At 31.6% G+C, this 27907-nt stretch overlaps 3 protein-coding genes and 1 non-coding gene across 4 annotated transcripts; 3 read left to right on the top strand and 1 right to left on the bottom strand.

The window, feature by feature from the left end:
* Positions 1 to 928: 928 nt before the first annotated feature.
* LOC107011384 (CDK5RAP1-like protein) lies at positions 929 to 5873 on the top strand. Its single transcript, XM_015210866.2, has 3 exons — positions 929 to 1364; positions 3653 to 4710; positions 5109 to 5873. The coding sequence occupies exons 1-3, from the start codon at positions 1066 to 1068 to the stop codon at positions 5615 to 5617; spliced, it is 1866 nt and encodes a 621-aa protein (XP_015066352.1). The 5' UTR covers positions 929 to 1065; the 3' UTR covers positions 5618 to 5873.
* A 3197-nt stretch (positions 5874 to 9070) lies between these two features.
* On the top strand, positions 9071 to 15086 carry LOC107009038 (3-epi-6-deoxocathasterone 23-monooxygenase CYP90C1). The gene is made up of 9 exons (XM_015208296.2): positions 9071 to 9457; positions 11565 to 11895; positions 12176 to 12325; positions 12447 to 12713; positions 13689 to 13778; positions 14017 to 14095; positions 14278 to 14384; positions 14459 to 14586; positions 14793 to 15086. Exons 1-9 carry the CDS (start codon positions 9243 to 9245, stop codon positions 14908 to 14910), a joined length of 1485 nt encoding a protein of 494 aa, XP_015063782.1. The 5' UTR covers positions 9071 to 9242; the 3' UTR covers positions 14911 to 15086.
* Positions 15087 to 15783: 697 nt separating this feature from the next.
* On the top strand, positions 15784 to 15856 carry TRNAK-CUU. The gene has a single exon. It is a non-coding gene; the product is annotated as a tRNA-Lys (tRNA).
* Positions 15857 to 16696: 840 nt separating this feature from the next.
* On the bottom strand, positions 16697 to 18832 carry LOC107009576 (ribosomal RNA small subunit methyltransferase, mitochondrial). The gene is made up of 2 exons (XM_015208918.2): positions 18347 to 18832; positions 16697 to 17927 (listed from the first exon to the last, which is right to left on the bottom strand). The coding sequence occupies exons 1-2, from the start codon at positions 18755 to 18757 to the stop codon at positions 17166 to 17168; spliced, it is 1173 nt and encodes a 390-aa protein (XP_015064404.1). The 5' UTR covers positions 18758 to 18832; the 3' UTR covers positions 16697 to 17165.
* Between the last annotated feature and the right edge of the window lie 9075 nt (positions 18833 to 27907).

Below are 27907 nucleotides of genomic sequence, written 5' to 3'. Positions count from 1 at the left end.
GTTAATTAGTTAGAAGTGAATAGTGAATACATATATTTTTTTAACGGCTTGTTCATCCTATAGCTAAATACATCGTGACGAAAATACTTATCCTTACAAGTGTTTATATTAAAATAATGCAATTTTTATTGTTACGTGATTTAATGATATTAAGTAGGCGTTTAGCCATGTGATACCATATCACGATATGATATCATGAGATGAAATCAGCGTTTGGACATGTAATTTTACGCTGATTCCGTCTCATGATTTCATATCATGAGATGTGATACCATATTCTCCAAAAACCATGGTATGGAATCACATAGGAAAACCATATCATGATTTGAATTATTTTAATACAAAAATTGACCTACAAGTTTATATTTTGTTAAAACAACCCCACGTTTATATTTACTAACCATTTATTTCACATGTAAATAAAATTTATAATCACATCATTACTTTTTAAAATTTATTATTCTCACTGACAGAAATTTATTATTCTCACTAACATATAATCACTTTAACTCATACTTCACGATTGTTGAGTAATAAAATCTTGAAGAGCCCGTGAAAGGTGCTTCATTTTTACTCAAATATATTGATGAAACAATTACTTAAATGGAGAACAAATAACTTTATAATAATTTATTATACGATTTTATGATTTTTTTTGTTTATTTGATAATATTGAATAAACAATGTGTGCTATTTTAATAGTTTTAGAACTTATGAAATTTTTATGTTTATAAGAAAATATACAACACTAAAATTTCATATGACATGTCCAAACAAAACTTCGATTTCATCTCATGATTCTATATCATGATTCTATATTATGATACCATATCGCATGACCAGACCCTAAATAAAAATGGTAAAACAAAATAAAAATTAAAAAAGAAATCTTATTTTAATTTAAATTCAATTCAATAGAGTACCAAAACCGGATATGTCACGAAATAGTAGTACGACCGGTTTGTTTTTCGCCTTTTTTGAGCCGCCGAAGCCAGCTCGCCGGTTTGGTTGTGGCCATTCGTAGCCCTATCCACAGTCTGCAACCACAACAAACCTAAACCAAAAATGGCGTCTTCTCTATCTTCTCTATCGACCATGTTGAGCCAACCTCACTGTGCTGTGCGCATCAAATTCCCTAAACAATATTCGGTCAGATTCCTTTCTTCGAAGCTTCTAGAAGTTCAATCAACCTCCTCCCGCCGCACCTCAGTTTCTCGGAGTTCTACATTCTCTATCAAGATATCCAGGAATTTCTCGCAGTGTCACTCCCGCACTTCCTTAACCAGCAAGAACCAAATTCCAACCCTCCGTGACTTCATACCCAAAGCTACTCAGACTCTTTCTGCTTCCGATGTTCAGCAGGAGTAAGTTTCTTTGCTTTCCTTTCTCTCATTTGACGCCCTTTTTGTGTGATCAACGTGCTTGCTTACCATTCCATGTTGGCTAGACAAACAATTTAAATGGTTTTAGGTGATGGAATTGCAGTGAGTGGTGTTGACATTCAGCTCTAGCACCGCCCCTCCGGTTAATCTGTAGATATGATCAAACAATTTCTTCAAAAAAGTTATGTAATTTAACACTGTTAATGAAAACTTACAATTTAACAAAAAAAAAAAATTTACAAGATTACAACTGACACTAAGTTGCTAAGACAAGTACTTGGCACCCTCTGGGTTAAAATCTTGGATTTGCTTCTCATTTTCATTATTGGATCAAAGTACAAGCCTGTTGCATTGCAATTTTTTATTTTTTGGATTGCAGACATATTACAATCATGTTTGAGTGGAAGTCAATCCATTTAATTAGCATGGTCTCTTTAACATTTCATACAGTCGGAAATGGTCCATTGCTTCCTCTAAGTTGTTAAAATCAGACATGAGTTTTGTTGTCGCCAACCCTGTAAACTTTGGAGCTTTAATTTTATTGTTGCCAACCATTGTTTCCATAAGAGTTCAGTGTTCTTGGGGAGCAAATTGGCATGAACTCAACTCGCCAGATACAAGTTATTGACTACCCATGGTAACTTAATAGCTCTAGGATTGATAGTTCACTACTACACTACAATGTGAGTGGCATGCTTTAAGCACCATTATGTTCTGAGGGCCAAAGGGCTTAGATGATTTCCCTATGCATCATTTGGAAGGAATAAGCTCCCTGAGATGCTTACTCTTTTTTGTATTTGATATTAATGAATTACCTTACCTGATAAAAACAAAAGAAGAGCGGGGAAGGGTGCATGTTTGGTCCGAATGAACTGTTGAGTTTGTTTGATTGGAGGAAGGAGAGGCAAAGATAACGAAGAGAAATTTGTCTCATTAACTATGCTCCAGTGAAGCATTAATGATTTACTTCCCTTAATTGATATCCTTATTCCTTTCCTTTCAATGTTGAAAGGATTTAAAAGGCTATATAGGAGGTATGCAAAAACTCCAATTTATTCCTTGTTGGCTAATGCAAATATATCTCTAACCTTATTTCCATTCATCTGACTTCTCCCCTTTTCGGTTGAACCAAACTCCACATTACATGGAACTACATGCCTCTACTTCTCCCTAGCTTCCAAGTTGTTCCTAGCACAGAGGGTAGCAGGTGTTTTCATGTGTCTGAGTATTTATCGTTATAACTGAACGAAAAGGCGGCCTTTGGGATGTTAGACTCAACTTTATTTGGGTTATAACCTGAAGTCAGATCGTTTGCTATTTCTGCTTGTAAAAAAAAATCCATCTGAAAACTACCATATGTCCTTAAGATGAACCTTTTCTGTCTTTGTTACAGTGATCTTGATCCATTGGCTGCATTAAGGAGAGACATAGTGGCACCACTCTTGTCTAGGAACTCGCAAGTACCTGTGAGGTTCTTAACTACAACAATTGTGTGTCGTATATTCTCAATACACATTTGACAATTTTGGAAGTCAGCCAATATGTATGATAATTTTTCTTTATCATCTTGCCCTTAATACTAATATAGGATTTCATCCTTATGTACATATTATCCATCAAAGTCCACAGTTCTAGTGCAAAATGAAAATATCATCGAAGTAGTGCTGAAATGAAAGCTGTGAATAGGAATAGAAAAAGGAAAAAAAGAGGGGCATGGAAAAATTATAAGACGATCTCCTTCTCAAGTTTATTATGCCATCATACAAAGAACTTGAGGTCATCAGTGCGAGTAATTTTTTTTTATTAGAGTAGACTAAAGGTATCAAACAGTTTGTATGTAATGTCGTCTAGTTGCACTTATGTTTGATATATCAGGCTCCTCAAAAACTATGAGGAGCTTTTTGAGCAAATAATTGCATGGAATTCCAATTATTCAAACTAAAGGGAGTAGAAAAGTTTCAACTCAAAACCTACAAACCATGGATTTTTACGTTGAACTGTCGGAATATTTGGAACATTTTATTGACTTGCAAGTTTTGCCTCAAAAGTTCCAAAAGATGTTGCTCTGTTTTGTTCAAACTTCAGAATGGGATAATTCAATACTCAGATGGTAGATATACTGAAGTGTGATCTATCGGCAATTTTATATGATAATAATTCTTTATGTTTCTGATTTTCTTGTTTCCCTAAGAATTTATAACCTTATTTTCATTCATAGTGCCAATTTAGTAATCTTAGTTTTCTCAGAATTGTGTGTTCTTTTGCTTTAGGTCTGTGATGATATCTGATGTTATGCCTAGAGGACGCATCTATCATGAAACTTATGGATGTCAAATGAATGTCAATGATATGGAGATTGTTTTATCCATCATGAAAAATGCTGGATACACTGAAAGTGTGGAAGTCCCAGAAAATGCTGAGATAATATTTATAAATACTTGTGCTATAAGGGACAATGCAGAACTTAAGGTTTGGCAGAGGCTCAATTATTTTTGGTTTCTTAAGAGGCAATGGAAGAGCAATGTTGCCTCTGGAAGGTCACAGTCTGCACATCCCCCCAAAGTAGTTGTGCTGGGGTGTATGGCTGAGAGGTTGAAGGACAAAATATTGGATGCAGATAAGATGGTTGACGTAGTTTGTGGGCCTGATGCTTATCGAGATTTGCCACGCTTGTTGGAAGAAGTGGACTATGGTCAAAAAGGTATCAATACTCTACTTTCACTTGAAGAAACTTACGCAGATATTAATCCAGTCCGCATCTCCAAAAATTCTATATCTGCATTTGTATCTGTGATGAGGGGTTGCAATAATATGTGTTCATTCTGCATTGTTCCCTTCACAAGAGGGAGAGAACGGTCTCGCCCAGTGGAATCAATCGTGAAAGAGGTCGCTGAACTTTGGAAAGAGGGAGTCAAAGAGGTTACGCTTCTCGGTCAAAATGTAAATAGCTATAATGATACATCTGGAGTTGAAAATCCGGATGAACCAGCAGTCAGTTGGGAACTTAGTGATGGATTCTCCAGCATGTGTAAAGTAAAACATGTGGGTCTACGGTTTGCTGATCTCCTAGATAGACTTGCCATAGAATTTCCTGAAATGCGGTTCAGATACACTTCCCCACATCCTAAAGATTTTCCAGATGATTTGTTGTATGTAATGCGGGACAGGTACAATATCTGCAAAAGCATTCATTTGCCAGCACAATCAGGCAGCAGTGCAGTGCTTGAAAGAATGCGTCGTGGATACACTCGCGAAGTATATTTAGATCTTGTGAAGAAGATAAGGGATATAATACCGGATATGGGCATAAGCAGTGACTTCATATGTGGTAAGATCACATTCCATTGTGTTTTCTTAACTACAGGGACCTCACTTAAGGCCGTCCACACATGTTACATTATTCTATAATCAGACATTGTCTGTTGCTTTAGGTTTTTGGGAAATATTTTTATTTTATTTTCTGGTTATTTTATGATACTTGTTTTATTTACTCTTTTTTGAAGAATAAGAGTTGAATATACAAAGAGCTGCTACAGTATTCTATATTTACATAAGATGAGCTGACTACTTCTGCTTCCTGACTTCTCGGATAGAGAAATTGATCTTGGAGTTCTTGAATTATTCTAATGTCATAAGAGGACAAACTGTTCATAGTTAATAGGCAAATATACATGGGAGCTATACAATATCACTTATTTAGCTTTTAATTCTTTTGACGCGTTTCAGGTTTCTGTGGAGAAACGGAAGAGGATCATGAAGACACACTAAGCCTTGTAAAGACTGTTTGTTATGATATGGCATACATGTTTGCTTACAGCATGAGAGAGAAAACACATGCGCACAGAAAATATGTTGATGATGTTCCTGAAGATGTGAAGCAGAGGAGGCTCACAGAACTAATAGAAGCTTTTCGCGGGAGTACAGGTCAGTGCTATGACTCTAAAATTGGCACAATCCAACTTGTGCTAGTTGAAGGGCCAAATAAGCGAGCCCCCGACACAGAGTTAATTGGTAAGAGCGATAGAGGCCATAGGGTATCATTTACGAACCTGCCTATCCCAGATAAGGTTGATAATAATGGAAAGCGCAATCCAAAGGTTGGTGATTATGTTGAAGTACACATAACGAAATCCACAAGGGCATCTCTGTTTGGAGAAGCACTCGCTATAACCAAATTAAGCTCATTTTACAACACTTCACATGAAGAAGCTGTTGCCTTTGCCAGCAGAACTTAAGCTATTATTAAAGCTTCTGTACTACAGTTTGCTCTTCCATCTTGCTTTTCTTTTGAAATCACAGAGTATTGTTAATAGTTGTAGCATTCTTGGTAGCTTAAATATCTTTTGCTTCCATACTGGAGTTTTATATCTGGCTGTTCCAGATAGCGCAGAGATGAGTCATCTTTGAGCTGGTTAATTTTCAGTATCTAATTTTAGACAAGAAGTCTTGTTTGCTCAATAATATTTGAAAATTTGCAGGGAATCCCGGAAATTTTGTTCTCGATTATAGTTAAGGTAACCTTATCAACTGTCTTCTCATGTTGAGATTTTGTCTGGCCATTAACCGTTCCTTGTATATTCATCAAACTGAACTATATTCAAATGTCGCATACAAAACCTTTGTATCCCTAAATTGATTACCAGGTCTATTAGTTTAGAACTCATTAACGCAAAAGAAATAAATATAGAGGAAAATAGTAAATCATACAAGTAAAATATAGCTCTGTAGACAGAAGATGGAGCAATGTGTACTAGCTACAACTGAATGTTATCAGTTGGTAATGATCAATAACGTTAAGGTTAGGTTTGCGACCTGTGTCTACTCTCTTTTGTGGCGATTTGTAGGCCCACTATATTTTTCAAGACTTGCAGCATGCATCCACGGAGTGAGGTTATCCTTCATAACCTATACTTTTATGTCTAAAATGAGTTTATCCAAGCATGAATTCATACTAATCAAACACAAAAGGTGATATCAGAAAGTTAATAATTTCATATTGTATATGCTCTATTTTATTATGTATCAAATAAATTAAGTTGGAGCGCACCGATGATAGCATCTAGTTAAACAAATATTTGTTGACTCAAAATAGTAATGAGGTGAAATATAATTGGTTAGAGCATAAAGTAATTTTGGGATCATCATTGTCCTCTCCGCTCTTAACTCCCTATCGCTAGACTAGAGTTTCAAACTTAAGTTTTGAAAATGAATTATTTGATTAAAAGAAATGTTTGTTTATTTGATTTTGAATTTCAATTTTAGGAATAAATTTGTAATAATAGAAAATATTCTCTTTTGATTAATAATATTCAACCTGAATCTGAATCATTTATGTTTTTCTTTAAATTATCAAGTACTCATAATAATACTTTTAAGAAAGAATTCCTGTGGCTAGAAAATTTGATCAGAATGATATTTTATTTATGTTATTTTATTTTTTAAAATATTTTTATCTTTTAAATTTTTATATTTTAATTAAAAATAAAAAAATAATTTATTTTAAAATAAAAAATTATTATATTTTTTAAAAAATTATGGTGAGAGTTTTTCGTAATCTTCCTCGAATACTCAATTACTGTGGATACTGTGTAGTGGAGTATGGGAGAAAAAAGATTACGTCTCGTAAATTATATTCTCTCTATTTCAAAAAGGATAATCTAGTTTGAGTTTAATAAAAAAAGAAGATTTTTAATTTTATTGTTTTAAATTAAAGCTATGTTAAATATATCAAAATACTTTTTAATCTTGTGATCTTAAACATACCACATGAAAAATTAAAATTAAAATATTATCAAAAAAGAAAAGAAATTATATTTTTTAAAACAGACTAAAAAAATATAATCATTCTTTTTTGGGCAACTTTCACATATAGCAAACAAAAAATTCATATTTGTATGCTATAGCAAACTTTGCATAATTGTGCTCCATAGCAAACATAAAAACTGTATAATTCGCTATACATATACAAGTGTATAATTTGCTGGCCTAAATTGTATAATTCGCTGGCCTATTTCGCTGCAATTGTATAATTCGCTTTGCATACAGTTGAATCGAATTAAAATGTATGTATATTGCATAATTATAAGTGTATAGCAAGAAGATATATGTTTTTCTCGCTTTATACAAAAACAGAAACACAATATATACACTTCTGTTGTATAAAGCTAGAGAAAATTGTATTTCATTGCAATTGTATAATTCGCAATTGTATAATTCTTTGGCCTTTTTCTCTGCAATATTTGAAGTAAAATGTTTGTAAATTGTATAATTAAGTGTATAACACAAAGATATACATTTTTACATGTGTATATACAATTTTCTCTCGCTTTATACAAAACAGAAACAAAATTATACACTTCTGTGTATAAAGCGAGAGAGGTGAGCGAGAATGGAGAGTGGCGAGCGAGATTTATGGGAGAGAGACGCTGGCAAATTTTAGTTAATGTTTGCTATGGAGCACAATTAAATCAAACCCTAGCTATTCCATTTAATTTAGGTTATTAGTTTGCTATTATATAAAATTTTCCCATTCTTTTTTATGTGGATGAAGTAGTAATTATGACATGTCATAGCATTTGACCAAATTCTACTTTCTACTATTAAAAAGTAATGATGATTTGACTCATTGGATCCACATATCCCTGGATTTTGGCAACCCAACTTGGGCTATTTGGTAAAGGAAATAAGAAGTCTTAAAAGATTAGTAATATTAAAATTACTTTAACTCTGATTAAGTTTAGCATGTTGAGGTTAATGTATATACTACTTTTAAATATTTTTTATCAAACGATCCTTAAATGATAACTGTATCTGAGATCACCTTTTTTATATACCAAAACCTTCATAATTAAGGTATGTTGGGTGGAGATGATGTACTATTAAAGTAATTTTAACAATACAAAGCTGGTAAAAACAACTGTTGAATAACATGTCAAAATATTGACAACTTTATATATTAAAAACAAAAAACATTTCTAGTCCGGTTGTAGTATTAATAATCTGATTTTGTAACTAAAAATAATATATTGAGTCAACAGCTTGTTCAAAATTAGTAAATAAAACAACTAAAATTGGACATCTTTCATATGTTTTGGTAAGGCTCTATTTTGACTGGATATAAATATTAATAGTAAAAACCTGATTAGGAAAAAATATTATGGGCATTTAAAATTCAGAAAGTACTTAATATCAGTCTTGAGTCAATTGATCAATAATATTAACAAGATCTGATCAGCAAAGGGAACAAATACATATATCAAGCGAGCGTAAAAAAATTCCCCCCTTTTGATTTTTCCTATCGACATCGAAATTATGTATCTTTATATTTATTTTTTTTCCATATAAATATCAAATTAGACCATTGAAGTTGACAAGGAAAATAAAATTTAAAAAAGAGAGATATTGAAAATATTTTTAAATTTAACATAAATTATTTTGAATTATTAATTTCATTTTCTTATAGGAGTATGTAACTGTTAATAAAATGAAGAAAAATATTGAAAACTTCTTTAAATTTGGTGAAATTTTATTATATGGTAAGATTGAAGATGTATTTAAATTAAATTTATAAAATAAAAAAAATATTTTAAAACTATTATTAATTAAATCTTAAAGGATCAAGATGTATAAAATTTAGTAATTTAATTGTCGTTGGTGTATGTTTGGAAAAGCAGGGGACTGAGACAAAAAGAATAGAGCAAATACATTTATGGTAAATTACTTGAGTCTGTTTTGTCAAACTAGGATAATACTCTGTTTATATTTCTTCGAAAAATAAAACCCCACCGCCACCTCTTCTTTCTCTCTCTCTCTTCTCTCTTGTTGGTATATATATACATCAAAGCAGAAATTGTTGTGAAAATGGAAGAAAAAGCAGAAAATTGGATTTGGATATGTATGGTAACAGTTTTGTGGTTGATTTATAAGATGAGAAAAAAGCAAAAAGAAGATAAAGAAAGGGAAATTGGAGTTCCAAGGGGAAATTCTGGTTGGCCTCTTTTAGGAGAAACGCTCGATTTCATTGCTTCTGGATACACTTCTCGTCCTGTCACTTTCATGGAAAAACGAAAATCTCTGTAAGTAAACACAACTTTTTCTCTTCCCTTCACTGATTTTTGTTTTTTAAAATTCATGTTTTCTACTGTTATTATATATGAGAGAGATTCGAATGATTAACAAAGGACTTTTATCCATTGAAGATCGGTCATTTTAATTCGTATCCATTAAGAAAATTATTTTCTCCCCATTTTAATTTGATTTAGCAAGAAGCTGAAGAAAATATATATAAAAAAAAATTGGATCTTGATCATAAAATCAAAATTTTATACCTTTAAACATGTGTTTGAAGTTAAAATATTCCTCTGTTTGTTTGCTTTTAATTGTAGATTGTATTTTCCAAAAGTTAATTTCACTAGTTTTCAATGTGAAATTAGATTTATATTAATTTAATATTTTAAATAAAAAAATTTAAATATTTAAAATTTATTTAAAAAGTATTATAAATTTTAGTTTTACATATTAAAAAATATATTATAAATTTTTAATCAATATTTTTATCATTATTATACTCAAAAGTGATATATAAAAAAGGATCATCATTCTTTTTACAATACTAAAAGGTATTGAATGGAGGTAAAAGAAAGTTAAAAGTAATAAAAGATATATTATTAATATTCATTAGATATTTAATAAATAAATATTACTACTTTCTACTATATCTTATCTTGATTTTCTTAAAATAAAATTATTTTTCAAATAGCCTTTTTTTAAAATTATTTTTGGAACTGAGGGAGTATTCTTTAAAGAAATTTTCTTCTTTTAAATAAGGGTCATGGCGTGGTCACGCACGTGAGCGTCAATCAGTTGACTCCGTTCAGCTGCACGGCATTTTGATTGAAATATTATTTCATCAATTTTAATTGTTAAATATATTGTAGAATTAAAAAGAGTTATTAAAAAGTGAAAAGATATTTTTTCTAACAAAAATGAATTCAATAGAAAGAATACTTTTTCGGGTACAAGATTACAATATTACGACTAGTATAGTGAGCTGTCCTTTTAATTTTCTAAAAATTAAAAAGTAGAATTGGAAAAGTAATAATAGTAAGTAATAATTCTCCCAAGTCCCCGTTGTTGACTGAAGAAAGAACATTAATTCCTACGTTGATTTTCACTTGTTAATATTTGATTTTGTATATTTATTAAAAAATATTATTATTTATTATTGAGATTCAACGTGAAAAAAGTAATTATTTTACCTATCACAAGTGATAAATAGTATTATTTATTGTTGAGATTCAACATGAAAGAAATAATTATTTTTACTTATTATAAGTGACAAATAAAAATAAATAGAGTGAAAATTTAAATGAGTAATATTTTCATGGGATTACGATGATCATTTACATTTAAAAGTGTTCTCCTTGACATCATTTTATTGAAACTGTAATCATTTTATCTCTCTTTCCCAATACTCATTTGCTAATAATACATATAATTCCAAAATTTATCGGCCCTCAATTATAATTGCGTGTCCGCTATGTTTTAACATGTTGACCATAGACACATGGAGCATGTTTTTGTAAAATGCTTATAAATTAGGAGCTCAAGTTCATAATCGTTGATAATTATACCGAGTTTAGCATTGATGTAATCAATTTAATTAGTAGTACAATAATTATATATAACTCCTCATCACAAATTAAAATTTACAATAATATTGGTATTTTTTGTACACATTCAAAGACTTTTGCGTTGTTAATTGTGTTTCTACGATAAATTGGCTTTTGCATGAAGAAACATACCATCTTTGACTTATTCAATTTTTTTTTAAAAGAAAAGAATTGGTAAATTATTTTATGAATTGAGATCAAGGAGTATCGTTTTATTTTGCAGAATCAGCATCGATACCGTTCTTTTTAACCAATGGTACCATGTCATATGACTTGGCCAAAATCATGAAAAAAGATTTTGTGCAAAAAGCTGCCATATCTCTCTTTTACAGTTAACAGTACATTTCTTCGACTCTAGCTAGTACCTAGGAACTCAATTGCAGACCCTAATCAACCTTTCTCATTAAAATTCACTGACCCCTTTTCTTCCGAAACTTTATTTGCACATGTATTCTGATAATCGTAAATATGTTATTAATTAACTATTTTTGTTCTCTGAAATTCTTGTAAGGTACGGGAATGTGTTTAAAAGTAATATACTAGGAAAAGGAATAATAGTATCAACAGATGCAGAGGTGAACAAAGTGGTTCTACAGAACAATGGAGATGTATTTATACCATGTTATCCAAAATCAATAACAGAATTATTTGGGAAGAATTCAATATTGCAAATGAATGGGCCAGTACATAAAAGACTACACGGACTAATCGGAAGCTTCTTAAAATCGCCACAACTCAAGGCTCGTATTACACGGGACATTGAAGCCTCTGTCCGCCATTTCTTGTCAACATGGCTCGAAAAACAACACAGCGTCGTCTACCTACAAGATGAAGCCAAAAAGGTCTATATCTAAATTCTTTGCTGCACATGCATGCATTTATGTTATGTTATGTCTCATCGTACCCCATCACTACGTACCACTTGTAGTATATATATATATATATCATTTGAGCCCACTCCGCTCAATGTCACATCGTATGGGCACCATCAAAATATTGTCTATTAGTAAACATTTTTAGTATAGTTTCATAAGTTCATGAGTCTGTAAAGTATAGAATATACGCGGACATTACTTTTTATAGGTCCATTTTTGTAACATCTCCTGTTGTTGGCTATTGAAGATTTCATTTGAAGTATTAGTCAAACTGATACTAGGCGTGGACCCTGGAGAAGAATTGAACTTACTCAAGAACGAATTTGAAGAACTCACCAAAGGCTTGATTTGTTTGCCCATTAAGCTTCCTGGAACCACTCTCTACAAATCATTAAAGGTAATTTTTTGTTGATTATTAGGTACTAGTTATTTTTTTTTTAAAATTTAGGTTGTGTTGTTCTGTATAACTTATATGTATGTGTGAGTTGTAGTAACACTATTTTTAAGTGTTTGTTTAGGCGAAAGAAAGGTTAAAAAGAATGGTAGAGAAGATGGTAGAGGAGAGAAAATTAAGCATGGAGAAAAAAGAAGAAAAGGGTTTCCCAAATGATGCAATTGACGTGCTCTTAGGGAATGCTGATGGGGCAAAGCAACCTCTGCCGTATGATTTCATCAGTGGCAACTTGATAGAGATGATGATTCCTGGAGAAGAGACCGTACCAACCGCGATCACCTTAGCCGTCAAATTTCTAAGCGACAATCCCGTCGCTCTGCATCGCTTGCTGGTATGATACCGCTATTACTGTGATTTAACTTATATGGATTGACAGTATAAAAAATCGTCAAATTAAAACAAAACACAGCTATAAATAGTATTACCTTAAATAAACCTTAGTAAAATTGACTGTTTTGGATATAATAAATGGACGGATAGGCTTTGCTTGGGCCAAAATACGAAGGGTTGGGAGGAATGATTGCTTGCTTGCCCCACGTGTGGGTGGGTGGTGGGGAATTATATGTCATAGTCATATGATCTTTTAACTTTTATTTAATTAATTTATCCTTTTCTACCAAGTCATTTTCAAAACTGTGGACACACCAAAACTATTTAAAATGGAGTATCTTTTTAAATAAATATGGAAGACTATGTTTTTTAGCCGTACGATATTGATTTAACGGCTGTCAGTTGTGGACCAATTTTACAACCCCCGTGCTCTTCTTCTTGAAACTTGTGCCCACACTTTTTTTGGTGGTCTGGTTTCAGTAGACTTGCTTGGTCACAAATTATCCTAAAATAAGTGTTGCTTTATAAAATTTGAGATAAAAAATAGTAATGTTTCCAAGTATACTCCTATATGAAATAGCTACAGTTTTTTATACTGCTCAATTCTTCAAACCGATTATTAAATATGAATAATTTAGTAAACTAGAAAACCTTACATTTATTATTTTTCATAATGACATGAACTAAGCTAATACACTCTGTATTTTTCTATATATACTTACTGATAAGAGTGACAATTAGTTTGGCGGTTGAAAAAAATATTACAATACAAAGTAGTGTTACTTTGGACCAATTCTAACAATATAGAGATTAGAATGAAATTTTAGTTAGATCCTGTCTGCTTTTCTAGGGATTATTCTCAGTCATTAGAGAAGACAAAAGTTGAGGCTCGTTCTATACATTAGTCCTCTGTTCTTGATTACTCTCTTTTTAATTTTCTTATCACAAATTTGTTGTTTTGCTGGAATAATTGCAGGAGGAGAATTTGGAATTGAAGCAGCAGAAGATAAGCTGTTGTGAGGATTATAGTTGGACTGATTATTTGTCAATGCCCTTCACTCAGAATGTTAGTTTTCATTTTTATCATATAAAAATAAATTGTCATACTTTTTCAGTCTAGTCACTATTGTTGCACTATATATACATGTAGGTTCAAACAAGTCCTTTTATAAATGTATTCACAGTGCCAAAAATAATACTCTAGTAATCTTTAATTCTGTCTTTTTTTAAAAATTATATAAACAGGTTGAAAATTGAAATTTATGATAAAGAGAAGATTAAATTCAGTTGTTATGGAATGACAGGTTATCAGTGAAACGTTGAGATTGGCAAATATCATTAATGCAGTTTGGAGAAAATCTCTCAAAGATGTCAAAATTAAAGGTGTGTATTTCACTTCTTTATGATCCACCATTTTCCCTTCTCTGTGTAGGCCTCCTACATTAACTAGTGTACCTGCTTCATACGCACTACAGATATTACTTTAATTTTAGCGCGGTAAAATTAAAGTTGAGTGACCATCCATAAAACTAACTCGAAATATATATGTGGCATTGTGAATACAGGGCATTTGATACCAAAAGGATGGTGTGTTTTGGCATCCTTCACTTCAGTTCACATGGATGAAGAAAATTATGAAAATCCATACAATTTTGATCCCTCCAGATGGGAGGTCAGTTTTAATTCCTTTTATACAATTAAAAAAATGAAGCAATTAAAATTCTAACTAATTGTTTGGCTTGGCAGAAAGTTGGAGTTGCTGTGACCAGCAATACATTCACACCCTTTGGTGGAGGACAGAGGCTATGTCCTGGTTTAGAACTTTCAAGGCTTGAAATCTCAATTTTCCTCCACCATCTTGTCACCACCTACCGGTAAAAACGCGACCTCCAATATATATTTATCGTAGCTTGAGATTGAGACGTAGTTGTTGGAATGTGAAAAAAATAAAAAAGAAGTGGGAATAGTAGTGTTTTGTTATTTTGTTATCAAGTAGCTAAGGAAGAAAGATAGTGGTGATTGAAAATAATACAAGAGTAATAATTAATGAGCAATCACTTTCTATTGTGTTGATGAACAGATGGGTGGCAGAGAAGGATGAGATTGTCTATTTTCCAACAGTGAAGATGAAGAACAAACTGCCTATCAACATCATGCCCCTTCAGCAAAACCCACTAATTCAGACCAAACAAAACTAAATTTCTTCTTTATTATTTCCATCCTTAATTTCTCCAACATGCTGCTGTTTTTTTTTTTTAATGTAACCAACATCTATTATTATCTCAACCAAATATACATCTCTATGTTTAAGGTAGCGAACCATGTACAAGTTTTTAATTTTTTAAAAAAGATTAATATTTAGTTAAGTTATAAATAGTTTGGAAATGAGATGTAGTCGTTGCAATGTGTCCATTTCATTGTTATAGTCCTAGTGTATGAGAAAAATAGGGTAGTGGAAAAATCAATTCAAAATTTTCATTCTTATTGTCGATTTTTGGAAGATTTGTATGTCCTTTTGTTCCAAAAATAGAAAAAATATGCGGTGGCTGTAAACTAGATATGTAGAATGAAGTTGAAAGGTGGGTAGTGGGTCCTATGCCACACGTGCAACACTTGCCTAACAAATAATTTGGTGGGTAAATCAGACGAGAAGTAGAGAATTTAGAAAATATATTGTCAATAATTTAAAGGAACTCTCATATCATGTCCCAATTATGGCTGGTATGATTGTATTTTAGTTCACCAACCGAAGTCCACTGCTACTTTATACGTGTTTTTTGTCGGTTAAATTATTGAAAAAATTTCAAATTTTTTGCTTCCCTGATAACTTGAATGTACAATGTTAGGATTGTACGTGGAGAATGTTTTATTTTATGACCCTTGATCTGGTCGTCTCTTGTTCCAATTGTGTCCGACATGTTATCTGTTTGCACCAAAGCATTGAGAAACTGTTATAAAATTAGCTAGAAGCTGGCCAAGTTGCCTTAAAAGTGCCCAGAACTTTGAACCAGAGCCAAAAACCATCTCTTAGGAATCAATCATATTGTAGTTAATGGTGAATAAGAACATGTGCCCGTCTAGCTCAGTTGGTAGAGCGCAAGGCTCTTAACCTTGTGGTCGTGGGTTCGAGCCCCACGGTGGGCGTGTATGTATCTGTTTTTAATTTTTAAAAACAATACACACATTTGAAGAGCATGTACAAAACAGGGAAGTAACACGCCTTCTCTAATTGACAAAATAGTGGCTACCAAAAAAATTTGAAATTGCTCCTTTACATGCAAGAAAATGAATTTTATTTCTTTGGCTAAAACCAATATTTTTAAGCTGGTTTTTTCCACGCGAAGCTTCTTGTTGGCCCTTCCCTTGCTGGTGACCGTCGGTTAAGCTGTGAAACCTTATGAAAGGCTCAGGGTAAAGTTTGCCAAATACCAGCCGGAGCCCCAGTTTTGCACTGGAAGAGGAGGCAACAAGGTGGTAGCAAACGAATGGATACTCTCAGGACTGACAGAAGGATTTTGGAAACGAGTCCAACAATCTGTCTCAAGTAGGGCTGTTCAAACCGAACCGAAACTGATAAACCGAATCGATAAAAAGTTATTGGTTTATAATACTGGGTTATTGGTTTTGATAACGGTTTTGATTTTTTTGTTATCGGGTTATCGGTTCTTAACGGTTTGAAGTTTTTTCTTAACGGGTTAACCGATAACCCGATACTAAATTAAATAATTATATTTATACCATCTTGTATAGAAAGTCTTCGACTTAGAGTTTGATTTCCTACTTTTATTTTTGGTTGTCTCAAACACTTGATTATTCGACAATGTAAAAGTGTTTGCTTTTGACCAAGATGTAACATGTGAACTCAAGTGCATGGTTTATTTGGTTTGTCACCTTGTTTCTAAGTGATTTTCAATGTTTTTTCTTTTGTGACAGATCTTAACGGTTAAATCGATAACAATGAAAAACCGATAAACCAATAACCGATAAGTCAATATCTTAATGGTTCTATAACGGTTTAGCATCTCTACAAACTAATAACCAATAAGACAACCCGATAAACTTCAAAACCGAACCGAACCGACCGATACACGGCCCTAGTCTCAAGGCTCAGAAACTCATTTCCCTAATGCACAACTCGAAATTGGGTTCCAGTGGAGTCAATTCATCTGCTAAATAGATTAAACAACAACACCTAATAAGGTCCCATTTGGTATTCCACCAATCGAATTTAATTGAAGGAAACATAAAGTTAGTGTCCAGAATTCAGTAGTCATGATATGACTAAGATGCACAGACCAATCAATCACCTTCAAAGTAGGAACTTTCTGAGGGTGAAATGACTTCTTCTGCAAAAAAATTGATAATCTGTGCCTTGGTTGAATTTCCATTTATGAGAAAATGAGGTAAGAAACCGTGCTGCACGTATTTACACAAGCATAGGTGCATTAAGGATCTATAATGGACCAAATGCAGAAGCAAGTTCGGCATCACATTCATCCTTGGGATTTACTTGACCATGAAAACGTATCCTAGCTCGATTGAATAAAGAAAGCAAGTCCAGTAGCTCCTTGTGGGAGAGCTTTGAAGGCCTCTTATCTTCAAATCCAGTGGTTCTTAAAATGTCATTGATTATATCTCTAAACAAATTTAGGTCCTTCCCCATATCAGGAGAGAAATTAACATTGTCTTCATTGCTCAGCCCGTCTTCATCTTCGGTATCATTAACATGATAATCACTGTACAATGCATTATTCTCTTCATCTCCTTTGGTTTCTTGCAGCTTCATTAACTCCATCAACATTCTTTTCTGCTTAAAGATCGCACCCAATGTTTTATTTTTCTTGGTGAAGCAAGTTCTTGTAAACGCACACCATTCTTCATAGTCTACCTCTGGAATTTCAGTTTTAGGATATATCTTCACAACAGAAGAATCAACCTTTGGACATGGCAAAAAGTCCTTCTTGCTCACATTCATGACAAACTCTACGTCAGCCACCAGCTTCACGTTCACAGCTAATCTATTAAACTCTGAATCCCCTGGATTTGCCAATAGCCTCCTAGCGAATTCTTTCTGCAGCAATAGTGTCCCACTCCTGTAAGAGTTCTTTCCGTAAACTAATTTAGCAACCAAAGGCGAAGAAATTCCATAAGGGATGTTGGCAACCATAAGATCAAACCGTGGAAACTCAGTCTTTAAAGCATCTTGGCATATAACCTGCAAAACCCAAATGACAACTACTCAATTGAACTAAGTATGAAGTCCTACACATGTCAGACTCAACGTAACTGCACTAAGCAGTCCTTTGGTTCAATGACAAGCTATACCAGGATTATAATATAACGGTTATTATATAGTGTAATAATCATACACGCATAGTCACAATCGAGAATGCAACAATGCCCATACCAAAATCAAGAATTTCCTTAATCCTTGTATTACTAATACACCTAGTCTCATATCATTCATTTTGGATTTTAAGTTTATGGTACTCTTTCTAACTTCACCGCGGTAAACTAAGTGTATTTGTCTATGCCTAATTTTAACAGGAAACCACATTAAAATTATAGTGCAAAATTTTATACTAAAAAGGCATAAGGCATTTCGTCGAACAATATGCAAGCATGTAAACTTACAGTTAAACGGTCTTGAAGTCCTCGTTCAGAGACGCGCTTATGAAGAATCTCTACCATACGTTTGTCGAGTTCAATGGCTATGACTTTTTGGGCGACTTCTAGAAGCTTCAGGGTGAGATTTCCGGTGCCTGGTCCAATTTCTAGAACTGTATCAGTAGGAAGTATGTTGGATTTTTGGACTATGGAATTAAGGACTCGAGGATTCATGAGAAGATGTTGACCTCTACTCTTAAGCAAATAAATCTGTGCTTCTTCATTTTCAGTTTTTCTTCGAACTTTGTTATATTCTTCATCTTCATCTTTGACATTGTTGAAACGGCGAGTCGACTGCGAACGACAACTTCGCCGGAAAAAATGTTGGCTAATGATAAGTTTGCTCGACAAAATTTTGATACGATCAAGCATTGTCATAAATTGAACTTTTCAGTTGAAGAGATTTTCAATTTCAGCGGGAATTGCATGGGGATTTCATCACCGAAAATTTAATTTAATTTATTTTTGTTAAAAAATAAAAAGGAAAAGATGATAGGTGAGTCCCAGTTCAGTTCATAGTTCTGGGCCGAGCCCAAATTGAAGGACCCAAAACTACAAATTACTTATATGGGCCTAGGCCCGCTTACTATGGAAAGAAAGGTCCAAATAAACATCTTTGAAACATTATGCCACACTTCTACTTATATATGGAAAATAACAGCTTATTATTATGTCATTTTTGAATGTTAATACATACCATAATTCTCTTAATTGTGTACTTGCTTGTAGTTATGATGTTAATGATATGTGAAAGAAAGAATGATCATGTTGAGAATGTAAAAAAGTTAGAACTAAAAAAAGCAATTCAGTATAACTATCTACCTTGATGCAAATATTAATGATTGATTCTACGGCTCGAACTTCTGACCTATACGATAAGACAAGAAGGATTATTGGGGTATAAGAACTTTAATGTAATGATTCTATTTGATTACTATCTAATTAAAACCTGATAAACAACGCATGGATGTCCCGTAATTATATTATTCCTCAAGACCAGTATAATATACAACAATTATTTTAAGTCCATATACCGGCCAGTGCTAGTGGTATTAATTAGAGTGTCACAAATTGAAACCTTCCAATTATGGATTTCTTTTAATAATGACTATACAAACAAGTTCACATCATTTTGTCATACAATTAGAAAGGAAAAAAACATCCCTTAAATCACTTTTTTATGAACTCAATTAGTAATAATGTTCGTCACGTTTTTCTGTGGGTAATATTCTTTCAAGAGCAACATAAAGGGAATATAATTTGTAGATATTGTCGAGTTTTGTGCATACAACTTTTCTTTTTTTCCCCTGAAATAAAGGATAAGATTGAGGAGGATTCTTCAGCTATCTATAGAAGATGGGACTTCGTAATTCCCATAGATCTGCAATCATACATGGCAGATTAATTTTATAAAAAAAAATTGTTGACTATTTCAATTAATTTTATTCCCCTACATTATAAGTAGAATTTTTATTTTACTTATTCATATATATTTTTGGATTCATTTTTTTCTCATTCTATCCTTAGTATCAACAATAATTGCATACAGAGTTTCAAAACATCGGTAATAAAGTTTCTAGTAGATTAGCACTCCTTTCACTTTTACTTGTCATATTTTAATTTGGGACATCCATTAAAATTTATTTGAGGAATAAGTAACAAGTAAAAGTGAATAGTAGAAGTAATATATATATACACCGTAATAAAAGTTTTCTTAAGAATTGTATCAAATCAATGTGAAGATGTAATAGTACCTCCGTTTCTATTTAGATTACGTACATGAAAAAAAACTAAAAATTTAATATTGTATTCTTATTTAATGTTTGAATGAAGTGAGAATTCTCAATCAATGAACATTAATTAATTCATTTTGGTTAATTAATTTGACCAATAAACATTAATTATTTACTTAATTTTTCAATATTGATCAAATTTATATATTTTCAAGGCTAATAACCCATAAGAGTAAAATGAAACAAATAATATTATTTATGCATTAATTTTATAAAACAATAATACTCCATAAGAAACAATAAATTTAATAAAGTTGAATGATAAAATAATAAATTACCCCTATTGTTAGAGAAGTATGTTATAGTGTAATACCGGACAATTATATTGGCTTGAGTGAGTATAAAATAGGGGGAGTATACAGGAATGTGTTTAAGGGAACGTGGAGGTCTGAGAAACCCATGGGATGTTTCAATTAATTAACGCTATCTTGGAATGTGTATCCGAGCAACACATTTTTTTCGATTGGTGTACTAATGATACGCAAATCACATTTGTACTATCACAGATTTTAAATGCCAACATTTTGAGACGATATATTTAAAAAAAAATCACTTCGAAATAATTAGCACCGAAATTAAGTGTACTCCTTACACAATTTTAATGTGTTTGTTTGACCTCATAAAAATGATTACTTAATCAACGTGAAACAATAGTACTCTCCAATTTTTAAGAGGAGGTAAAAAAATGATGAATCAAGGCTATAACGAAAATATTGCAAGGAAAAACTTAGATGTATATGTGAGGCCAAAAGAGAAAAGAAACAAATCAAATAATCGTGCGGCAAATGTCCCTATCATCAATAAAGGACAGAAGTTGGACATAATTAATCAAGTGTTATTTTCTCGACAACAAGTCCTTCAATTGTAAGGAATATAATAATACACCTAAATATTTTATTATAATTAGATTTTTGGTACCAAAAGAGCCACGTTAAAAAAAAAAAAAGGCACAAATATTACTTGGACGTATCCTTGTGGAGTATAATATTACTCCATATGAACATTAATTGCCTCTAGAAATTCTTAAAGAATGAAGCAAATAAATAAAGAGGATAGGAAGCATGGTAATAGAGCAATCACTTTTGTGATTTATTTCTGAGGGAAAAAGAAAGTCCCCATAACTCTTTCGTACTGGAGAAGGCACCCATACTTGATATTTTGTGTCTCCATGCTGGTCCCATTCTTTAAAGTTTACATTGCTAGTTTCATCAACTATCAGAGGGCATTTGTTTCGATCACTTCACATGCTTAATAATTCTTATAGACATTCTCTTTTTAAATTCTACCAGAAATTATTCCTCCATCGATTATTATTTATCATAGAATTAAAAACCGATTCAGTAGTGATAAAGCTAGAATTATTTTACCAGGAGACTTGTTAAGAAAATGAAAGATTGTCACCCTTAATTACTATGTAATATGTAAATTCCTTGTTCAGCTAGATATAGTTAAATTAGTAAAGGGGCATTTCCGCATTAGGTGTGGCAAAAACTAGTCAGAAAGTATGTACTAATTTGAATGATAATTATGGTAGAGGACTAGAGAAGATGCTGAGGAGAAAATAGAAAAGTGGAAAGTGAAAAGTGAAAGAAAAACTAAAGACATGGGGACAAAAAATTATGTGAAAATTTTGTGCTAGTAACAAAAAGGCTGAGACAACCAAGGCCCAAATTTTAGGAGATTGACAGTACCCATCACATGCAAAAGAGTAATTGCAAGCATAATCTCTTAGTCTAACGTAATTAAAGAGTCGTGAATATGAAGGAACAATCTTGTGTAGGGGACTTGGAGGCGTGCATAGTCCTAATGAATGGCAACCAAATTAAAATTTTCATTAAAAATTTTACAATATGAAAAAATAAAAATATAAAGAAATTTAATATTTAACGTATTAAGTATATATGAATAATACAGAAAAGGGTTCAATATATCCTTCAACTATATTTCGGCTAAAATATACCCTTCCTGTCAAACTATAGGGTCAAAAGTATCCTTTTCATTAACAGAATCTGTTAAACTCCATTTGGATTTCATGTGAATGTCACATGGCGTGCCAACTACCACATAAGCCAATAGGGTTCCACTCATGCCACGTAACCTAATAAACTAACCCTCTTTTCCCCCTCATTTTTCTCCATTTTTCTTATAATTTAGAAACGATTTTACTGAAGAACATACTACCCCTTTTTCTCAGTTCTCCATTTCCGTAGTTTGGTATGTGTGATGTAATAGGGAGGCATCTAAAAGATATCAATTTTGATATCTGTAATGATAGTCAAATTTATCGCGTTAGTTTATATAGGTTGCTCCATATAAGAGAATTCAGAGAGTTGCATTTGTGGCTTCCATACCCAAGAATCCTTTTGGATTTAATAAAGCTAGCAACATCAAAACTATGAGAACAAAAATGAAAATTTTTGCATTTTAGCAAGTGTACCTTTTTCAGCCAGTCTTGTTATTGTGCTAAATAATGAGTGTGTACTGAAGCTTATTCTTGTTGATTATAACAGATGTAAAGGCTTTTGATGTGGTTATATTTTTCCACATGATGGAGAAGGTGAAACTGTTTCTAAATTTTAAGGGAAATGGAGAAAATTGGGGGAAATTAGGGGTAAGTTTATTAGTCTACGTGGCATGAGTGAAATCGTATTGACTTATGTGGCATCCACATGGCGTTTAACAAAATCTGTTAATGAAAAGGGTATTTTTGACCCTATAGTTTGACTGGAAGGGTATATTTGAACCGAAATATAGTTTAAGGGTATATTTGAGTTATTTCAGATAGTTCAAAGATATTTTTGACCCTTTACCGTAAATAATATAATTTTTTAATCAGATGAGATTTGAATGAACCCACTCAACGACTCTATTCCAATTCCTAATAACTTAAGAGTCAAAATCATAATTTGCTCCATGCATGTGTTTATGTTACTTAACAGTTAAAGAACAATAAACTTTGGTTCTTAAATAGTAATACACTAATGTGCAATTAGGTAGATTATCAAACAGGTATATACATAGATGTGGTTTGCATAAGCAACACTGATATAAATAGAAGTAATTATCAAAATAAGTGATCATGAAGGTGTTTGGGTAAGTTCAAAAAACGGATCAAGTTGGTTATAAACACTTTTTACTTTATTTGCGCTTAATTAGTAAAACATCAAACGTTGTAAAGTCAATTTGACGCATATTGATTACTTGTTTAATTTACCTAGTATTTGCGTAGTAACCAAACAATGCTAAATCTACGTATGGTTTTAAATCATCAAGTCTAAAACTAGCCAAAATAAGTGACTAAGACAATTAGTTTATCATTAAAAAAAAAGGTAGGTGTTTTACTAAGTAATGATTATTTTTAATAAACTCAAAAAGTATAATAACCAAACAATGAGTTTGGTCGATGAAAACAACTAAAAGTAGAAAATGAATAGATCATATTAGAAGTCCATATCAAGCATGTCATAAACATTTAAGTAAATCAAAATTACAATGATCTCGTGATGTTTATGTAATTAAGTGGCAAATTTGTATGTAATTAATTAGGAAGAACACATCATTCCTATACTATACAGTAATACACATTAGTAGTCATAATAATCCAAATCCTACTGTCTCATGTTATTATGAGGTTAAATCATCAACTGTAAAATCCTAGATTCTAGAATCCCTTAATTCACTTGTTATGTCAAAGTTTATACATAGTGTATTCTTGATCCAGAAAATAATATAAAAAATCTGAGCAACGTTTAACCGATGAATGCGGGAGGTGGATAACACCAATGATGAGTTAAAGAATTATAAATCATTGAAGATGTCAAAACCTACTACTATTAATCAACCGTTAAATAATCAATAAGATCAAAAGGTTTAAAACATAACCGTTGAAATGTCACAATTAGTAACTCCTCCTATATCTTGTTTTACCGTTAAAACATAATAACGCTTTGCACCATGGTCGAAAACTAATAATTCAGACATGTAATTTGTGGATTAAATAAAGACATAATGATTAATGAACAAGGAAATTATGTTATTAGTCCTACCGAAAGGAAGTAATCACGTCTCTAATTCAAGTAAATAATTATGCATGTTTGTTATCCGTTAATCATAATTATAAGATAGTATTTTAATTAAATCAAAATAAGTAGCAATTAGAAAGCATAAAAAAAAGGTACAACTACCTTTTCTTTCACTCATTAATAATTTAAATAAAATAAAGAGCAAACCGAACAGAAGTCAAAGGGTACCAAAATTAACCACGTTGCCCTTCACAAAGATGATAAGATTACCTTTAATTTCTTTTTCAAAACCACGAGTGGTCCGACCAAAGTTTTAATTAACAGAGAATTCACATATAAAATGATTTTTTTTATCGTTAAAAAATATTTTTTGAAGGACCCATTTGGCCCCAATAATACTTGGAAAGAATTTAAAAAAAAACTTGAAAAGTGGTGTTTGATCATATAACTTTGTAAATATATTTGTCAAGTAATTCAAGTTCCAAAATACTAGAAACAAACTAGTATTTGGGTCAAGTTCTAATATTTGGGAATTTTTAAAAATTCAAAAATTACCCTAAGTTTCTTTTATAAAAAATATCCTTTATTTATTAATTCTAATTAATATTTATTACTATCTCGTTCGAAAAAATTGAGTTCTAATTTGAGTGATCACATTAAGAAAAAAATAACTGAGTTTAATGAATTATAATTATAATTGAATCAGTGACAAGTTTGATGATGCGATTAATTTATTGTCTTGCCTATATTGTTATTTTCTTATTGTTGATTGTTAGCAATTATATTATAAGGTTATTTTTTAATCGAACATATTCATTATAAAATATGAAAATAAATTTGTGAATACTTTCAATAATTTTTAGAACTTGTGAATATAAATCATATTTTTTGATATAGTCAAACATTTTAAAGGAAGTTTTGGGCCAAACGAATGGTGAAACTTTATCCAAATTTAAATTTTTTGTTATAGATATTAGAATTTCATGAAATAGTGTATTGAGTTATATATATATTTCAGAATTTGATATATATATATATATATATATATATATATATATATATTCTCATAGAGAGTGTTTGTAATTTTTAAATTTATATATGATATATTTATTCTACACGGTTCAAAATTTTAATTTTTCTATTTTTTGTGTGGGGTCTAATTCAACTAGTGAAAATGAGAAAATGGAAAAAGAAGATTCTGTAAGAGAGTAAAAAGTGGTGTTATAATCAATACTTACTCGGAAGTAAAAAAGAAGATGCATACCAATTAAGGGTGAGAATTAACGGTTCTTCAGCTCACCGACGCTAACAGAATGGAGGCTTTCTTTGAGACAGAAAAGTTGGGTAGCGGTAATTAAATGTGAAGGAGGGGTCACGGCGTTAATAATTATTGGCGCCATTCATGACTGCCACGTGCCACTTGTTTTTATAAGTGGGCCCCACTCAACAAACCTACCGTACTTCTTTTTGCCTTTTTTTTTTTTTTAGGCTTGTAGACTTTTATCACCAATCACGCTTTAAATTTTCATAGACGAGAGCTTTAACATCAAAATGATGGGAATGTTCTTTTATATAATTATAATTTATAAATATATTATTTTTATACAAATACATAATCTTATCTAATTCTAATATAGGAGACGGGATGATAATAGATTTAACTTGTGTATCATAAACTTATTTGAAACTTTAATAAAATAATATGATTTATATAAAATACTTATGGTGTCGAACTGTCAGGATCGAAAATAAGCAGGTATAAATGCGGAAGCTAGCAAAATAAACCTCGAAAGACAACTAGAAATATATCAAAAGACACAAAGATTTAACGTGATTCGGTCAATCGACCTACATCCACAAATGAGATGAGCAATTCACTATAAATATGAGAGTACAAAATACAGAGGGAAACAACCTCTACCAATTCACTCGGAATACATGGGAGGTTCACACAAGTGATAATGTATCAAACTTGTGACCCATAAATTCTCCCCTTAACCAAAACTCTCAAGACCCTTAAAGACTACATTGTGAATGCTGATTAAGTTAGAAGAAATATACCTCTATTTATAGAGTCCTAAACCTTTTACTACCAAAAAAAAAATTAGTCAATTCAAAACTTTTTCCTAAAAAAAAAACTTATTTATGGTAAGAAATTTAGGGCAAATAAAACCCAACACGAACTAGTGAATATATTTTGGTTTTAATTTGCAATGATGCAACAAAGGAAGATTTGTCTACCGCAGAAAAAAAAAAAAGAACCTCAAACAAAATAAAAGAAACACACAAAAAAAAGAACCTCAAACAAAATAAAAGAAACACAATGAGTATTCATTCAATTGACAATTCGACAAAGACTGACCAACCATTCATTTTCGTCCACGCTTAATTGCTTAATTGCTCTTTTTTTTTTTTTATTGAAATGGACATATTGAATTTTTATTTATTCTAATTATTGTATCTTCATTTATTAATACAGAAAAAATGGTCATCGAGAACCAATCAGTACTTAAAAAAGATGAATGATCTCTTTTTCTTTTAGGTGTAATTTAAAATAGAGTTTTCATGAGCAGACCCAACTAACTTAATTATTGTTTTCACCCTGGTGTTTTGTTGAAGTAGGGAACAGTCTTTTATCATAGCATAGGACCTATTTACATAGTATTAATTTCTTTATTATTATTGCAAAACCTGAAATTAATTAGTAGGAGTATGATCATGTGCAAATTAAATCTTAAGTTATGATCCTTTGGATGGTCCCAAGCGTTAGCCATGCCAGAGCTTTATGGAATTTATGATGTTTTGATGACTTACTGTTATTGGGTCGCTAACAAGATTTCAGATGACTGCTTAAATTTATTTATTTGGTAAGGAAAAATTGATCTTCTATATTCACTTACAGTAAAGAAAAAATTGAAAAAACAATACATTTGTTCCAAATCAGATAGTCTCTAACATTGATTTTAATTCATACAAAATTTAAATGTGTTTCAGACTCGGTAAACTCTATCTTTCTTTGATCATACATTACAAACTCAACCTTTCTTTCCTGAGTAAGAAAAATATTATGATGACATGAAATCGATCACTCAGACTTACAATTTTTTTTCCATATAACCATAGTAAAATTTAAATATCTCAACCAATTGAGGAAATGGTCTCTAGTGACTAACCACAAAGCATGATATAATTAGGTAAATCCCATGAGAATATCTGTGTCATTTGCTCAGCCACATTCACCTCACTGATGCTGGATTAGATTCTTTCTTTACTTCCTTTATAACTATCAAATTATTGAATTTTTTTGTACCAACTTAAGATAAAATGTGAAGGAACTCTATAAGAATACCTAAAAAATGAGCTTTTAGCAACTAGTGGACTACTAATTAAACTAGTTTAATGTTTAATTAATTAACATGTTTAGTGTTAAGCAAAGAAGCATTAGCGAGACAGAATCTGCAATCTGCCCGTTCATCACGCCGTCGAAAGCTTAAAAAGCGTAATGGAAAAGTTAACAAAAGCAACAAAAAGGCTTACGACTCCTATTATTTTGACTCCCAAAAGACTGCAGCAACCACTTATAAGGATCCAATGTTTATTACTAATTTAATTTACAATTTGGGCTCTAAACCAAACAATTAGTAATTAAACAAAAAGGAAAAGAATAATCAATTCAATTTGTCTTTGCTTCTTTTGACCAAAGAACAGATTTA

This window comes from Solanum pennellii, chromosome 2 (assembly GCF_001406875.1).
Source record: "Solanum pennellii chromosome 2, SPENNV200".
Taxonomy (NCBI): domain Eukaryota; kingdom Viridiplantae; phylum Streptophyta; class Magnoliopsida; order Solanales; family Solanaceae; genus Solanum; species Solanum pennellii.
The sequence above is the reverse complement of the archived record's forward strand: the minus strand, read 5'-3'. Positions and strand labels throughout refer to the sequence as shown.

Excerpts from the sequence above, each read along its gene's own strand:
- LOC107011384 (XM_015210866.2), top strand. The coding sequence starts at position 1,066 with ATGGCGTCTTCTCTATCTTCTCTATCGACCATGTTGAGCCAACCTCAC. Across the intron at positions 1,365-3,652 it reads GCTTCCGATGTTCAGCAGGA|GTCTGTGATGATATCTGATG; the intron begins GTAAGTTTCTTT and ends CTTTTGCTTTAG. Across the intron at positions 4,711-5,108 it reads AAGCAGTGACTTCATATGTG|GTTTCTGTGGAGAAACGGAA; the intron begins GTAAGATCACAT and ends GACGCGTTTCAG.
- LOC107009576 (XM_015208918.2), bottom strand. The coding sequence starts at position 18,757 with ATGACAATGCTTGATCGTATCAAAATTTTGTCGAGCAAACTTATCATT. Across the intron at positions 17,928-18,346 it reads GACTTCAAGACCGTTTAACT|GTTATATGCCAAGATGCTTT; the intron begins GTAAGTTTACAT and ends TGGGTTTTGCAG.
- LOC107009038 (XM_015208296.2), top strand. The coding sequence starts at position 9,243 with ATGGAAGAAAAAGCAGAAAATTGGATTTGGATATGTATGGTAACAGTT. Across the intron at positions 12,326-12,446 it reads CTCTCTACAAATCATTAAAG|GCGAAAGAAAGGTTAAAAAG; the intron begins GTAATTTTTTGT and ends GTGTTTGTTTAG. Across the intron at positions 14,385-14,458 it reads TTGATCCCTCCAGATGGGAG|AAAGTTGGAGTTGCTGTGAC; the intron begins GTCAGTTTTAAT and ends TTGGCTTGGCAG.